The following is a 13,205-nucleotide window of genomic DNA, read 5'->3' as shown; positions in this document are numbered from 1 at the left end:
CGCAGCTGCTGCGCGGCGCACCACCACGGCCAGCACCTGGGGTGCATACCTAGGTACATGACCTGTCCGCACGCACCATGCATATAGCGCACCGGCATCCCGCCTCGCTATGGCCTCAGCAGCGCAGCGCGAAGCGCGAAGCGCGAAGCCGAGCTCCTGGCGCACGCGCAAGACGAGCGCGCCGGCCGCTGCGAGTGGCGCAGGCACATTGTCAAGGCGCATGCGCCGCGCTGCGAGTTTCGGTGTAGCGATGTGCGCTGTGCGGAGGCGTCTGTGGAGAGGGAGGCTTGGAGGGCGCCTACCTAGGTTTAATGCGCGTTTTTTTTTTTTTTTTTTTTTTTTTTTTTTTTTTTTTTTTTGAGCGGGAGGGGGTGAGGAGGGTCTGTCTTTAGATGGGATTTGGGGTCGTTGGCGGCGGTGGTGGGGCCGCTGCCGCATTGAGGCTCGGGATTGGGGCGTTTGTGGATGTATGTTGGTTGGGTTGGCTTGCGCGTTTAGACCTACCTAGGTGCTTACAGACATGCAAGGTCGGGAGTGGGGTGGGGTGGGCTTGGAATAATCATGGTTTCTCTTCTTGGTCACGGTTGGTTTTCCACTCCCTTTGATTCCTCGGCTTACCTCACATACTGTATCACACTGCAACATACAACTTACTTTTGATACTTTCACCTTCTCACTCTCGTATCTTGATGGCAATCCCGTAATGTATCCTCAACTATACTTTCATACCCATCTCTCATTCTGCTTTGCATACTCATAAAAACACTTTCTTATTCCCATACATTTCCAATACCGTTCTATAGCTACCAAAGATATACAGTGACCTGGCCTTGTTTGACAGAAAACTCAAGGGTGGATAAAACAGCCATAACCAAACAAAGGCGAGTAATATCATCAGTAATCAGTAACCTCCCCTCTTTCCTTTCCACAGTCAAAACCGAGACCAACATACCTACCTAACAACGCTACACGGCATCAGCAACAGCATCTAAGACGAACCCACCTACAGACAACCGCCCTCCTCCCATCCACGCCCTCCAATCCAACCACGCCTCCATTCCCACCCTCACAACCCCAACCTAACCCCATCACCAAGCACCTCAAACACCTATAAACACCTACTTCCCACACACACAAAAAAAAAAAAAAAAAAAAAAAAAACGTCATAGCGACGGCCCGGCCCGCCCCCCCGCAGCACCTAAGGTAACGAACCATAGTTCGCGCCCCCGCGCCGACACCCTGCACAAAGGTAGGTACCGCGGCCACAACCACCACGGTACTCTACCTATGCGCACAACCACGGCGCCATGAATACACGGCGCGCTATAAAGCCGCGTTTCTGCGCTTCTGCCCGCCCGCCCGGTCGTCTTTCCCGCCCTGACTGTCTTTTTCGCCTGACGGCTTCGCGAGTCTTCTACGTGCTTCGTGCGGACGGGACTTAGCTGCTGTTGCTACTGCTACTGGACGCGCGAAAGCACGAAAGCACTACACGCTCGCTCGCATACACTCACACACTCGCTCGTTCATACACACGACGCACGCGTACACGCACCGCCCAACCCACCCACGCGTCTGCCCGGCTGGTCCGCAAGGACATGTGCATCCCGTGGCACCGCACGCGCAGACCCCCCGGCGCCGACCCAGACCCACGCAAACGAAGCCCCGGCGACAGAAAAGCTCTCGCAAGAGCAAAAGCAAGAGTAACAGCAAGAACAACAGTAAAAGCAAAGCCAAAGCCAAAGCCAGCAACGGCAACAGCGGCAGGGACAACGACATGCGCCGCTTGAGCGTCCTGATCCACACTATGAAGCGCGCGCTGCAGCGCGTGAAGCTGCATTTACGGCGGAACAACAACAACAACAACAACAACAACAACAACAACGCCAGCAATAACCATATCATCAATAATAATGGCGCTGCTGCTACCACCGCCGCACCAGCGACGACGGCGACAAGAACGACGACAGCAAGAACGACGACAGCAAGAACGACGTCCCAGACCGCCAACACGGTCAATATCCCCGGCATCGGCACTGGCATCGCAACCACCACCAGCACTAGCGCCAGCCCAAGCGGCGGCAGGCCAGGGACGCCGCACCCGCTTAGCGGGGGCAGCGGCGAGAGCAGCAGGCTGCACAACCACCCGTCGACGACAGCGCTGCTGGCGGCCAGCAGCTCGCCATACACGACGGACTCGAACTCGAACTCCGGGACGCGGTCGGAGGCGTCGTCGTCGCGGTAGCGGCTGCGCTCTCCGCGCTTCATCGAGCATTTATGAAACGGCCCGGGCTGCGGCTGCGGCTGTAGCAGCACGGAGCGCGCGGCGCTGCTGGACACGTGGTGGCGGGTGGGACGGCGGCCGAGGAGGGCACGGAGGCGCGCGCGGCGCTGCTGGGAATGGCTGGCGGTGGTGGTGCTGAGGAGGCGGGGTGGTGGGCCGGAGCTGGATGGGCGGGCCAGCAAGCCTGCGGCCCTGTTCTGCCGGGCGCGGACATGGCGTGCGTCAAGGATGGAGCGGCTGTGGGCTCTCAAGGAAGGTTGGAGGCGGAGGAGACAGGCTTGTCGTTAAGGTGCGGCCGTGCGGCACTGATGAGCCTGTCTGTCTCTTCCTTAAATGATCTGTTTGGTTAGCGAACAAACGACAGAGGCAGATAGAACGGATGAACGAATAAAGAAAACGTATCAAACAAGTCCAAGTTTCCCAAGAAACCCGCACGGGTGCAGAAGCTACCGCAGCGGCAGAGAGGACGTCGCTCGCCTATGCAGCATCGAAAGCGGCGATCAGTACTGTCGTTATCCAAAAGGCGCAAAACAAGCAGCAAGAAACCTGTTAGCAAAACCGACCGCATGAAGCTGGTTACCCATTGAAGACGCCCAAAAGAAACGGAAAGACGACATTGTCACCGAGCTTCAAATCACATGTGCGTCAATCAAGCACACGAGAAAATCAGCCCGCAGCACAGTAGAAGCAACAGCACGCACCAACACCTTGGACGCCGCAACAAACAATCAGAGGAGAAAGGTTTGCTTGTCATTAAGAAGAGAAGAAGAAGAAAGGCCATAGGTACAACCTCACACGCTGCCAGACCACTGTTCAAGGGGTTTAGCAAAAGCCGCGCGCACCTCCTCTCCCAATCCTGCCTCTAAAAAAAATCTTTTTTGAGTTGTCTTTTTCTTTCTACCGGGTAATGCTTTCCTCTTACGTCCTTGCAGCATTCGCGCCTCTTTGTAAAAAGGCTTCTACGCATGCAACAGACTGGGAAGCAGCATCCGGACTGACCAGGTCCCCCAATTGCTCGGAAGTGGTCAACAGGTGACATTGGTTGCGTTTGAGCCAAGAAGTAGCACTCGAACAGTCGTGAATGAAGATATGCCAGTGCAGCACCGTCAGGCGTTGATTTTGTGAATGTGTCGTAATGGTGTGTCGTGGTGCCGACTTCGAAGCGACGGTGCAGAAGCCTGCACTGCGCTCGCGCGTACTAAAAGGGGATATAAATTGTAGGTTTAGACGCTAACTGCGTCCATGTCGGCCGCAATCGATGCATAAGGGTACTGACTCGTCGCATCTAGTCGAAAAAGAAGGTGAACGACGAAACTTTTGGTCGCAAGACGCCTACCGCCGGTCATATAATATCTCGATCATAGACGCGGTCAATGAGAAGAGGAGCGGCTTCGTCGAGGGGTGTCCGAAAAAAGCACAGGACGTTGAGCGGGAAAATCGGCCAGAGTCGCCAAACCGGAGACTGGTGAGCGAGGAAAAACGCTGTGGGAATTTGTCGCGGCCGGAAAGAAAGGGAAAACGGAAAAGAAACCGCAAGATAACCCAAAGCGCATATTGTACAAATGCGACAACCAGAAATCGTGAACCCTCATGGCGCCGGCGTGGATCCATTACATACCCGATGGTGAAGAAAGAAAACCAGGTGACCGTGCCATTTAGCCGTCGTCCAGGTCTCGAAGTCGTCAAAAAAGAGGATACGGGAGGTATGTGCAGAGCAGAAAGGGAAGAAAAAGCTTAGGCAGAGAAACCGAGCCTGAAGCAACCATTGAGGAAAAAAAACCAGAAGAATTGTCGACGATGATAAACTGACTCAGCCAAGCTGAGCCTTGAACCTATGTTCTAACTTCACCAGTGTCGGAGTAGACTGGGTGTCAGATTTATGCCTGGCCAGCGGGGCCAGCAGGCCTTGGGTTGCGTGGTCCGTTGAAGCCATTCTGCTGGCGCTGACCCTGAGCAGAGCCACGGCCACGGCCCGAGAACTGGCCACCACCGCGCTGGTTTCTGGGGTAGTGTTGACGGTTTTGACCTTGGTTACGAGGCGCATTGCCGTCTTGCTCCTGAAGCTGGCCCTGGGGCTGAGGTTGGAACTGACCCTGGTGTTGAGCCTGGGGCGGAGGCCTGTTTGCAGGGGCGTTCGAGATAGGACGAGGGATAGTCTCGGGCGTCTCATAGACATAGAGCTTCTTCTCAATGGTCGGGGGAATAGGCTGAATCTCGGTACCGAGTTCCTGCTCGATCTTGTAGAGGTTGAAGCGGTCGTCCCAGTTGATGAGGTTGATGGCCAGACCCAAGTGTCCAAAACGGCCGGAACGACCGATACGGTGCAGATAAGTCTCGGCGTTCTTGGGGAAATCGAAGTTGATGACAACATTGACGGCCTGGATATCAATACCACGAGTGAGCAAGTCGGAGCAAACCAGGTTGCGGCAAACACCGTTCCTGAAATCATGGAAAACACGGTTACGGTTGTGCTGCAACATCTTGGCGTGAGAGTAGAAACAAGAGTAACCGAGCTCAGTGATCTTCTTGGCAAGCAGCTCGACACGGTTGGTCGAGTTACAGAAGATGATGGACTGGTTGATCTGGAGTTTGTTGAAGAGGGTGTTCAAGCAGTGGACCTTCTGCTTCTCTTCAACGAAGGCGTAATACTGGGTGATACCACGGAGAGTGAGCTCGTCCATAAGGTTGATTTCGTACGGCTGGCTCATGTGCTTGTCCTAAATAATCATTTAGCAAACGCAGACATTCCTCTGCATTGGATGAAAGCAACGTACTTTGAAGCTCTTTACAATAATGGGGAACGTGGCACTGAAGAGCATGACCTGACGGTCCTTCGGATGGAAGGCCAGCAGCTGCTCGATAACGGGAGTGAACTCGGGGGAGAGAAGCTTGTCGGCCTCGTCCATGACAAAGGTCGGGCAAGACGAGAGGTCCGCGACACCCTTGCTGGCAAGATCCAATATCCTACCAGGGGTACCGACGATGATGTGCACGGGCTCCGAGAGACGAATGATGTCATCCTTCAGACCCGTACCTCCAGTGGTGACCATGACATTGATGCCCAAATGCTTGCCGAGGGTCTTGCAGACTTGGGAGGTTTGCAGCGCAAGCTCACGGGTTGGTACGAGGATAAGAGCTTGCGTCTTGTTGCTCTTGGGGTTGATGCGCTCAAGTGTGGGGATGACGAAGGCAGCAGTCTTACCCGTTCCGTTCTTGGCGCGCGCGAGGATGTCACGGCCTGTCAATGCGACGGGGATCGTCTCTTCCTGAATGGGCGAGGGCTTCTCAAATCCGGCCTCGAATATGCCCATCATCAGCTCCCTCTTAATGTAGAAATCCTCAAATTCAAGCCCCTTCGTCGCGGTGACATCCTCCGTCTGTACTCTGTTGTCCTTTGCAGGAATGTTCAAGCCGGATTTCCACTCGGCACCGGCAGGCGCATCGTTCAGGTTTGCCGCCGCCATCTGATTCGTGATATCCGTCGCCATTTAGGCAGTAGGTCGTCAATGCAAACGACAGGCAGATTGGGTGGGGAGGTGCAGAAAATGGTCCCTCGGCAGAGAGGGGCGATGTGGAGTGGTTGCGTGGGCGTCAAGGCGTGCGGTTTGGAGGATGACGACTCCAAGTGATGTGGGGTATGTGCGGTCGGCGGAGGATGGGAGGCTCGAGAAGCTCTTAGGGGTGGTAGGGTTCGTGGACGAGGAGCGACGCAAGGGAAGCTGGAAGGTTGCGCGTTGTCGGGGAAGCTTAGTGCCAAGTGGCAGCGTAACAGAAGACTGGGGTAGCTCGAGGGGTAGAGGAGCTGCTTGCTTCGGGTGCTCTCGAGAATGCGCGCAGGACGTCGGAGCCGGTGGTGAGGGATGAGTTGGGCCCAAAAGTGAGCTCAGGATGGCGGTTGAGTGGATTGGGCGCAAAACGCGTGATGGAGTGAGTGCGTTGGCGGTAGAAGAGCGTGATGTCTTGAGGAAATGGTAGGCCAGTTTGTGTGAGGTTGAAGAGCCGTGCCCGCCCAAGTCGCGCAAGGACCTAAAACCGAAGTTGGACCGAGACGCCGCTTAGCGCTTGCACTCACGAGTCGAGTACGCTATGAGATACCTACCTACCAGACATCATCCACAGCCATGTTTCGTCCCACCTTGCGCATGCTCCGCACCAGAAATGTCGCCTATTCCTTCATTGGCCTTAACACGGTCGTCTTCGCCGCTTGGAAATATGCAGACGGCACCATTCCCATCGAGATCAAGTCCAGAAACGCCTCCGACAACAATGTCACAATAATTGACCCGTACGCTGCCTCCAGTCAGGCTGTCTCGTCCAAGCAAGCTACCATGCAGAAAATGGTCGACAACTTCATCCTAAAGCCCGAGGACATGGACCAGGGCAGATGGTGGACGCCTTTGACGTGCAGTATCTCACACCTAAACCTCTTTCACTATGGCTTTAACATGTTCGCCTTCCACTCTTTCGCCGAATTCCTGTGGATGTCTCCAACAATGACGCCCTTGCGTTTTGCTGGCCTTTGCTTTGGCTCCGGGCTTGCGGGCTCTGTAGGCTTTCTCATGCACCAAAAGACCATGAATAACCATTCCAAAGCGGGTGCCTTGGGTGCTTCCGGTATCGTCATGGGTGCTGCTGCAATGTGCGCATTCATCGCGCCGTTCGCAAAGTGGGAGCTCATGTTTATCCCCATTGGTATCCCTGCTTGGGCCATGATGGGCTTATACTTTGCGTACGACGCCATCTTCCTCAACGATCCGAACGCAAAAGTCGGTCACTCCGGTCACATTGGTGGTGCCCTCTTCGGTGCTGCTTACTACTTGCTGCTTTTCAGGCGTCCTGCCCTCGCTCGCAACCGCAAGATTCGCTGAGGGCATACAGCCTGATTACGGTCGACAGACCGTGGACGTTACATAATCCATTGGCATATGCGGTTGTATCGAGCGATGGAGTATGGGCAGTTGTTCCGTGTGCTTGGGTGTAAAAACGGCTTCTTCGTTTCAATTGGTCTAGGAGATTAAGATAAAACACTTCGCCAGATATCTCCTTTACCTGCAGTTTCCTTTACGTTCGTATGCAGGTATTTAAATGTTGTACCGAGCATCTAAAATTCTAGCGTAATGGTCCGGAAGCAAGGGCAGCGTACTTCAATAGCACGTATCAAAATTGACAAACTTGGACGGCAAAGCGAATCAAAGCACTTCCAGGTGAGCTACTGAAACAAAATGATTCCAAGTCTGAAGTTACTGCTATTTTGTATCTGATTTATCGAATACGCCGGCTCTTGCTCAAAGAGCCGACGAAACCAGCATATCAACCGTATAACGAATCGTTTTGATGACAATCATGTACTCCAGTCCTGTTCGTGATTTACCAAGATCCGAAAAACGCGCTTTTTCCGTCAATAGAGCCATACACGCCAGCTACCGAAAGAGAAATACAAGAGAAATGAGCTGGCACGCCATGCCGCTTCGCAGCCAGGAGGCGATGCAGAGATTAGACGCCAGCGTCCTCAGGGTCAACGTTCAGGTTCCAGTCGATGGGGCCATTTTCCTTGCCGTAGCGCTGCTCCAACCACTCATTGGCCTTCTTGAAGTGGCCACACTCGAACTGAAATGAAAGTTAGCTTGCTACTACTTCACATACATTTTTCGCGGTGAGTGGGCTTACGAATCCTCTGTGAGCGCTCAATGGGCTAGGGTGAACACTCTTCAGCACTAGGTGCCTCGACCCGTTGACACCGGTGACACGCTTTTGCGCAGGCGTACCCCAAGCCAAAAATACGACACCATGGGTGCGCACGCGGTTCACTGTTTCGATGACCTTTTGTGTGAAGCGCTCCCAACCTTTACCCGCGTGACTGTTGGCGTCGTGCGCGCGCACCGTCAAACATGTGTTCAGTAGCAACACACCCCGGTCCGCCCACGGCGTCAGCAGTCCACCATTCTTGGGTGGCGCCTCAAATGAAGGGTAATCCTTCTTGAGTGCGATGTATATGTTCTTGAGTGAGGGCGGCGCGGCCGTGGGAGGCCGCACACTGAAACACAACCCATGCGCCTGGTTGTAGTTGTGGTAGGGGTCTTGGCCAAGGATGACAGCCTTGACGGTATTGAGCGGCGTATGGCGCGACCTACGAGACCAAGGAGGTTAGAATTGTGTGTACTGGATCGGCGACGCGCAGTACGAGACGCGGTAAGACGCGTAATTGGAAATGCGGTCGCGCCATGCGATAGGCGACAACCAGTTGCTGCCATCCCACAATTGACTTACCAGGAATATACGTCCTCCATTGGTGGGAAGATCTTCGTGCCACTCGCACCCTCTTGCTTGAGGAACGCCTTGAGGGCTAGGAATTCTTTGCTCGTGATCTCATCCTTAAGGTGGGCCAGCCAGCTCTCGTGTAAGGTCTCGATCTCGAGTTGCAGCAGTTCCTTCTGCTCTTCTGTGAGTCCCTCGATCCACTTGTCCTTGTCGAACTTGGCAACGACAGGCGCTCTGGCCGGATCTGTCGACATAGTCGACGACGACACGGGCTTGGGTGGACCGAAGAATGCCGTGATGCTGCCGTTGGCTTTCGGCTTCTTCGCTTCTGCGGAGGTTTGGTTTGCTGCCTTGCGCTTGAGTGACATGACGACAGTGGCAATTGATGTTGTTGGTTGGGTGTTCTAGGTATTCTAGCTTCGAGAAGGTAGATTGGTCTTGACGAGACGCGAGTCAGGCTGCAACGCGAAAGACGCGTTAATACGCGCATGGCACGTGATTTATGGCGTCATTGACCCGCCTGGCCGTTTGTTGTTTCAAGGGCTCCCGTGGCCCGCCAACGGCTATCCAGGTGCCAGGCAGACACGCAGGACTAAATTGCGGGGTGCGGGTGCAAACAGGCAGCAAGCACACGGCTGGCTGCGTCACCGTTGCGAAAGACAGTCTATATAAGGGGTGTCCTCTTGGTATCTAGGAACAACTCTCCATCTTCTCAACATCCCATTAAAACGTCTACAAATTGATCCTTTTCACTCTCATCACAACTTTCCCAAACAGACCAATCAACGTTGCCTCCACATATCAAAATGGCTGACAGCAACCCCGCCAACTTCGCCAACCGCCCTAAGGATGAGGTAAGGTTTTAGCTCGGAGGATGGTCTACGTCCAAGCTTGCTGACACAAGTCAGGTCCGTGAGATCGCCTCAAAAGGTGGACACGCCAGCCATGGCCAGCATGATACCCATGTGAGTTCGATCGATCTCACTGACTCTCCAGCCGTGAATACTGTCGCTAACGCATGACATCTAGCCCGACCGCAACCCTGATGGCACCTTCACCAAGGGTAGCGATGCCGCACGCGAAGCCGGTCACAAGGGAGGGGTCTCGCTTCATGCTGAGCATCACCCCGACCGCAACCCTGACGGCACCTTCACCAAGGGCAGCGAGGAAGCCAAGGAGTTGGGCCACAAGGGCGGCATTCACTGATTCACTGATTCACTGCGACACTGCGATGGATACATTTACGATTGATGATTGGGTTTCTGGGAACGACAGCAGATAGCTAGTCGGCAAACAATGGCATAACGATTCCTGCCTTGCAAATGCAGAGATTATCGGTCGTGAAAAGGCATTGCCTTTGAGCAATATCGGTCTTGGGGGAAGTACACTCCGCAGCATGCCCTTACTACTAGAGGAAAGTCAACCGGAAGGATGCGAAACCTGGCCGGTTTAGTCATGCTCGCGTTTGTTGCGCTGTCAAGGACATGTTCCGATCTACAGTAGATACCCAACTTCAACCGACAGGAACTAAACCAAGTGGTTAAAAATCACGACCGGGAGCTGTTTAGGAAATACATCAGCTCCACTGCAAGACGGTTGTTCGGGCTACGGACATCCAGGGTTCGGAACTGTCGGCCATGGAGAATCTTTGTCGCGGACAGGTGGTGTCCCACATGGATGTCTCGAACGTTTCCGGTGGGCATGGATGGCTTCGCCGCGACGCCGGCTGACTCGTTCCTTGGCGCAAGTCCGCGCCGATATACTGGGACTTTTTACCAGCACAACGGATCTCATACACAAGATGTCCCACGAGCCGCCGGTACCTCATATATCCTCGGCAGTCCACCACGTTGCCTCGCCCGGCCCATCGTCCGCCGAAGAGAGCACCCCCAAGTCTATCATCGAAGCAGACGTACGTTCCCCGCGTCCAGCGCACCTCTTGGCTTACCCGATCCTTTAGCCCCCAATCCCGAAGTACCTGTCTAAGTTACTGAACCCGAACAGTCGGAACCCTCGGATGGCGCCGAGAGTTACGAGAGGTATGAGAGTCTTTGTGTGTTTTCCTAACAACCGTCGACCTAGCTGACACTCATTTCAGTAGCACAAAGTCAGTTCGCGAAAGCGTCTTCGAATTCATCCGAGAGAATGGAAGGACCTATCACCGCTACGCGGCTGGTTGTAAGTCTCAACCATGATTGAATGTCTATTTCCCCGCGCGACGCTGATCAGATTTCAGCATACCTATTTCCAAACGATCGAGTATGCTTACCCAACTCTGACGTACTTGCAAGATGACTCTAACCGCATCTGCAGTCAGAGAACGAGCGCCTAGATCTACAATTCGAAATCCTCAAAGTGCTATTTGGAATGCGCAATTATTTCGCGCCCCTTAAAGACCCCCGGAAAATACTAGACATTGGGACCGGGACAGGCAAGTGGGCGATCGAGATGGGTATTTCCACCGTTTTGTTTGATGTCGCAAGGTCGACTGACTGCATCAGGAAACGAGTTTCCCGACTGTGAAGTATGCTTTAGATGCGTGCGCCATGTCTGAATGTTTGCTCACTGTGTCTCAGATCACCGGGACGGATCTGTCGCCTATACAACCTGAGTGGTATGGTTTGGCGGCGTGGGTGTCTCAGGCCATTTAAAATACTGACCAATTCATAGGGTTCCAGACAACGTTCAGTTCATCATCGACGACGCTGCAGAAGAAGACTGGTTAATAAAACCAAACTCGTACGACTACATTCATACGCGGGTGCTGTTGGGTTCTTTTGAGGATTTTCGTGACATCATCCGGAAGTCGTATCGGTACCTCAAGCCGGGAGCTTGGATGGAGTCTCAGGAGATTTATCCAACGCTATGTTGCGACGACGGGACGATGACGGAAAGCTATCCCTTCCAACAATGGACCCGGACGCAGGATGTTGCAGCCATGAACCTGGACCGGCCGCTGCGCATCGCGAACAAGCTGAAGCGCTGGTACGAAGAGGCTGGTTTCGTCGATGTACACGAGGAACTCTTCAAGTTACCGATTAACTCCTGGCCAAAGGATCCGCAGTTCAAAATGCTTGGACGCTTCAGCGAAAGCAGTTTGCTCCAGGGACTGCAGGGCTTCAGCCTGGCGTGGTTCCATCGCGGTCTCGGCTGGACCAAGGAAGAGATCGAGGTGTACCTGGTGCAAGTGCGCAAGGCCATCTCCGATAGGAGCATTCATGCATATCACAAAGTGTAAGTCGATTTGCAATGACTTCGCGCTGCCAAGCCGAATCTAGCCGAGCCATGACCTCCACGGTCTCGACCACAGGGCTGGCGTGGCATATTCAGTGTTGGCTAACTCCGCGGGACAACACAGATATGTGGTGTGGGGACGCAAGCCGACAGCAGATGAGCTTCGAGAAAAGGCTGCGGCAAAAGCCAGCCACAAAGAGATTGAGGCGATGCAGAAAGCGCACGCCACTGCTCCAGATCAATCCAAAACTGAAACACCTTGGAGCTAACATCCGATTACTTTTCTGAAGACACAGCCAGTGTTTGAGATCCTAACGGCCACAGAACAAGAGTTTATGATTATGACCTAACGAAGAGCATGGCGTTTATGGAATGCCCTGAATGAGAGACTGGAATTACAAGGTTTGGTCATGTCGGGATGCAAAGAGAATCAAACTATGGGTTTCGTGTCAGCATCTCCGTGAGCGTGCTGGAGCTTGGCAGATTTCCTTTCTTATCTCAAGAGCTTGAGGCCTGAGGCAACTACTTTGTGACGATGGTGGCATTTGACAAAGTTATCGTATATTTTGCAGCGTGGACTCGGACTCGCTCATATAACGGCCTTTCTCCACCTACTGTTATGTCGACAACTGTTTTTAGGAGAATACTGCACTCTTTTTCAATGCAGGCTTTGAGACATTGCTTGACAGCCGGCACGTGAGTGACGTATTCTCTCAAAAGTCTGAATAGGTGGGATGCAGTATCATCAGGTTGTGGCGTGAATGATGGTTAGACATTGATTAGAGGCGATCTGATTGGTTGCTGACAACAGAGATAAGGGTTGGCCTGTGCTGTGCCTTCCTAAATCCTCCTTGCTCCCACGCCAGGACGCTCCTCACCATCGACGACACCAGAGTCCGCTTGACGGCCTGCGTGCTGACCTGGGCCACCGTCCGACTATTGGCAGGCCGCTACAGAAATCCTGAAGCGAGGGGAGTAACCTGCTGTGTACCATATCCAATGGTCATTCGACGTCGTCGGCAGCCATTCGCATGGCATATAACGTCAGCTCTATCATCACAGCCGATACAAGGGGTTAAGCACCCCATCAACGGTCAAGAATCATGGTTTCATTAATTCAATCAGTCGTCTGCTGTGATACGACCCCGCGGAGAAGGAACACAGCATCGTTTCTACAATAATACTTCCTTTTGCAATCGGCGTATGTGCCTGGAGTGTCGCTGATAAGACGGAAACGCGCTACGCCAGAAAGAGAATAAGGAAAGGTTTTTGCTGGAGATGGACCTGATAAGGCCCCCGAAAGCTCATGACATTGCGGCAGTCGTCAAGGAAGCGGGCGCCACTGCCATAGCTGCACAAGGTGGAACCTGTGGATTGGTCGCCAACAGATTTCGTTGTTTGCTTGTCAAAACATCCCAAGATTGCAAGAGCC

The 13,205-nt window shown here is 53.7% G+C and overlaps 8 protein-coding genes across 8 annotated transcripts; 4 read left to right on the top strand and 4 right to left on the bottom strand.

Moving 5' to 3' along the window:
* Positions 1-1,011: 1,011 nt before the first annotated feature.
* K452DRAFT_141644 (uncharacterized protein) lies at positions 1,012-2,356 on the bottom strand. Its single transcript, XM_033535414.1, has one exon. The coding sequence runs from the start codon at positions 2,263-2,265 to the stop codon at positions 1,486-1,488; it is 780 nt and encodes a 259-aa protein (XP_033400132.1). The 5' UTR covers positions 2,266-2,356; the 3' UTR covers positions 1,012-1,485.
* Positions 2,194-2,653, bottom strand: K452DRAFT_284734 (uncharacterized protein). Its single transcript, XM_033539997.1, has one exon. The coding sequence runs from the start codon at positions 2,493-2,495 to the stop codon at positions 2,262-2,264; it is 234 nt and encodes a 77-aa protein (XP_033400131.1). The 5' UTR covers positions 2,496-2,653; the 3' UTR covers positions 2,194-2,261.
* Positions 2,654-3,343: 690 nt separating this feature from the next.
* K452DRAFT_141628 (uncharacterized protein) lies at positions 3,344-4,088 on the top strand. Its single transcript, XM_033535413.1, has one exon. The coding sequence runs from the start codon at positions 3,540-3,542 to the stop codon at positions 4,017-4,019; it is 480 nt and encodes a 159-aa protein (XP_033400130.1). The 5' UTR covers positions 3,344-3,539; the 3' UTR covers positions 4,020-4,088.
* Positions 4,089-4,158: 70 nt separating this feature from the next.
* On the bottom strand, positions 4,159-5,769 carry K452DRAFT_222811 (uncharacterized protein; the record flags this gene model as incomplete). Its single annotated transcript, XM_033536575.1, has 2 exons — positions 4,159-4,998; positions 5,056-5,769. 2 exons carry the CDS (start codon positions 5,767-5,769, stop codon positions 4,159-4,161), a joined length of 1,554 nt encoding a protein of 517 aa, XP_033400129.1.
* A 622-nt stretch (positions 5,770-6,391) lies between these two features.
* K452DRAFT_284731 (uncharacterized protein) lies at positions 6,392-7,464 on the top strand. Its single transcript, XM_033539996.1, has one exon. The coding sequence runs from the start codon at positions 6,403-6,405 to the stop codon at positions 7,147-7,149; it is 747 nt and encodes a 248-aa protein (XP_033400128.1). The 5' UTR covers positions 6,392-6,402; the 3' UTR covers positions 7,150-7,464.
* A 110-nt stretch (positions 7,465-7,574) lies between these two features.
* K452DRAFT_356618 (uncharacterized protein) lies at positions 7,575-8,930 on the bottom strand. The gene is made up of 3 exons (XM_033546063.1): positions 8,549-8,930; positions 7,949-8,408; positions 7,575-7,888 (listed from the first exon to the last, which is right to left on the bottom strand). Exons 1-3 carry the CDS (start codon positions 8,905-8,907, stop codon positions 7,775-7,777), a joined length of 933 nt encoding a protein of 310 aa, XP_033400127.1. The 5' UTR covers positions 8,908-8,930; the 3' UTR covers positions 7,575-7,774.
* A 415-nt stretch (positions 8,931-9,345) lies between these two features.
* On the top strand, positions 9,346-9,745 carry K452DRAFT_223025 (uncharacterized protein; the record flags this gene model as incomplete). The annotated part of the gene is made up of 3 exons (XM_033536587.1): positions 9,346-9,393; positions 9,448-9,504; positions 9,569-9,745. 3 exons carry the CDS (start codon positions 9,346-9,348, stop codon positions 9,743-9,745), a joined length of 282 nt encoding a protein of 93 aa, XP_033400126.1.
* A 595-nt stretch (positions 9,746-10,340) lies between these two features.
* K452DRAFT_316415 (uncharacterized protein) lies at positions 10,341-12,442 on the top strand (the record flags this gene model as incomplete). Its single annotated transcript, XM_033543964.1, has 9 exons — positions 10,341-10,451; positions 10,544-10,578; positions 10,638-10,717; positions 10,776-10,798; positions 10,853-10,991; positions 11,041-11,063; positions 11,116-11,153; positions 11,210-11,773; positions 11,898-12,442. The coding sequence occupies 9 exons, from the start codon at positions 10,341-10,343 to the stop codon at positions 12,040-12,042; spliced, it is 1,158 nt and encodes a 385-aa protein (XP_033400125.1). The 3' UTR covers positions 12,043-12,442.
* Between the last annotated feature and the right edge of the window lie 763 nt (positions 12,443-13,205).

Source organism: Aplosporella prunicola (genome assembly GCF_010093885.1).
Source record: "Aplosporella prunicola CBS 121167 unplaced genomic scaffold K452scaffold_6, whole genome shotgun sequence".
NCBI classification, from domain to species: Eukaryota; Fungi; Ascomycota; class Dothideomycetes; order Botryosphaeriales; family Aplosporellaceae; genus Aplosporella; species Aplosporella prunicola.
This window is presented reverse-complemented; position numbering and strand designations above follow the sequence as displayed.

Coding starts and splice junctions, on each gene's coding strand:
- K452DRAFT_141644 (XM_033535414.1), bottom strand. CDS start 2,265: ATGAAGCGCGGAGAGCGCAGCCGCTACCGCGACGACGACGCCTCCGAC.
- K452DRAFT_284734 (XM_033539997.1), bottom strand. CDS start 2,495: ATGTCCGCGCCCGGCAGAACAGGGCCGCAGGCTTGCTGGCCCGCCCAT.
- K452DRAFT_141628 (XM_033535413.1), top strand. CDS start 3,540: ATGCATAAGGGTACTGACTCGTCGCATCTAGTCGAAAAAGAAGGTGAA.
- K452DRAFT_284731 (XM_033539996.1), top strand. CDS start 6,403: ATGTTTCGTCCCACCTTGCGCATGCTCCGCACCAGAAATGTCGCCTAT.
- K452DRAFT_356618 (XM_033546063.1), bottom strand. CDS start 8,907: ATGTCACTCAAGCGCAAGGCAGCAAACCAAACCTCCGCAGAAGCGAAG. Junction 8,409..8,548: donor ATGGAGGACGTATATTCCTG/GTAAGTCAATTG, acceptor TTGGTCTCGTAG/GTCGCGCCATACGCCGCTCA. Junction 7,889..7,948: donor TGAGCGCTCACAGAGGATTC/GTAAGCCCACTC, acceptor CTTTCATTTCAG/TTCGAGTGTGGCCACTTCAA.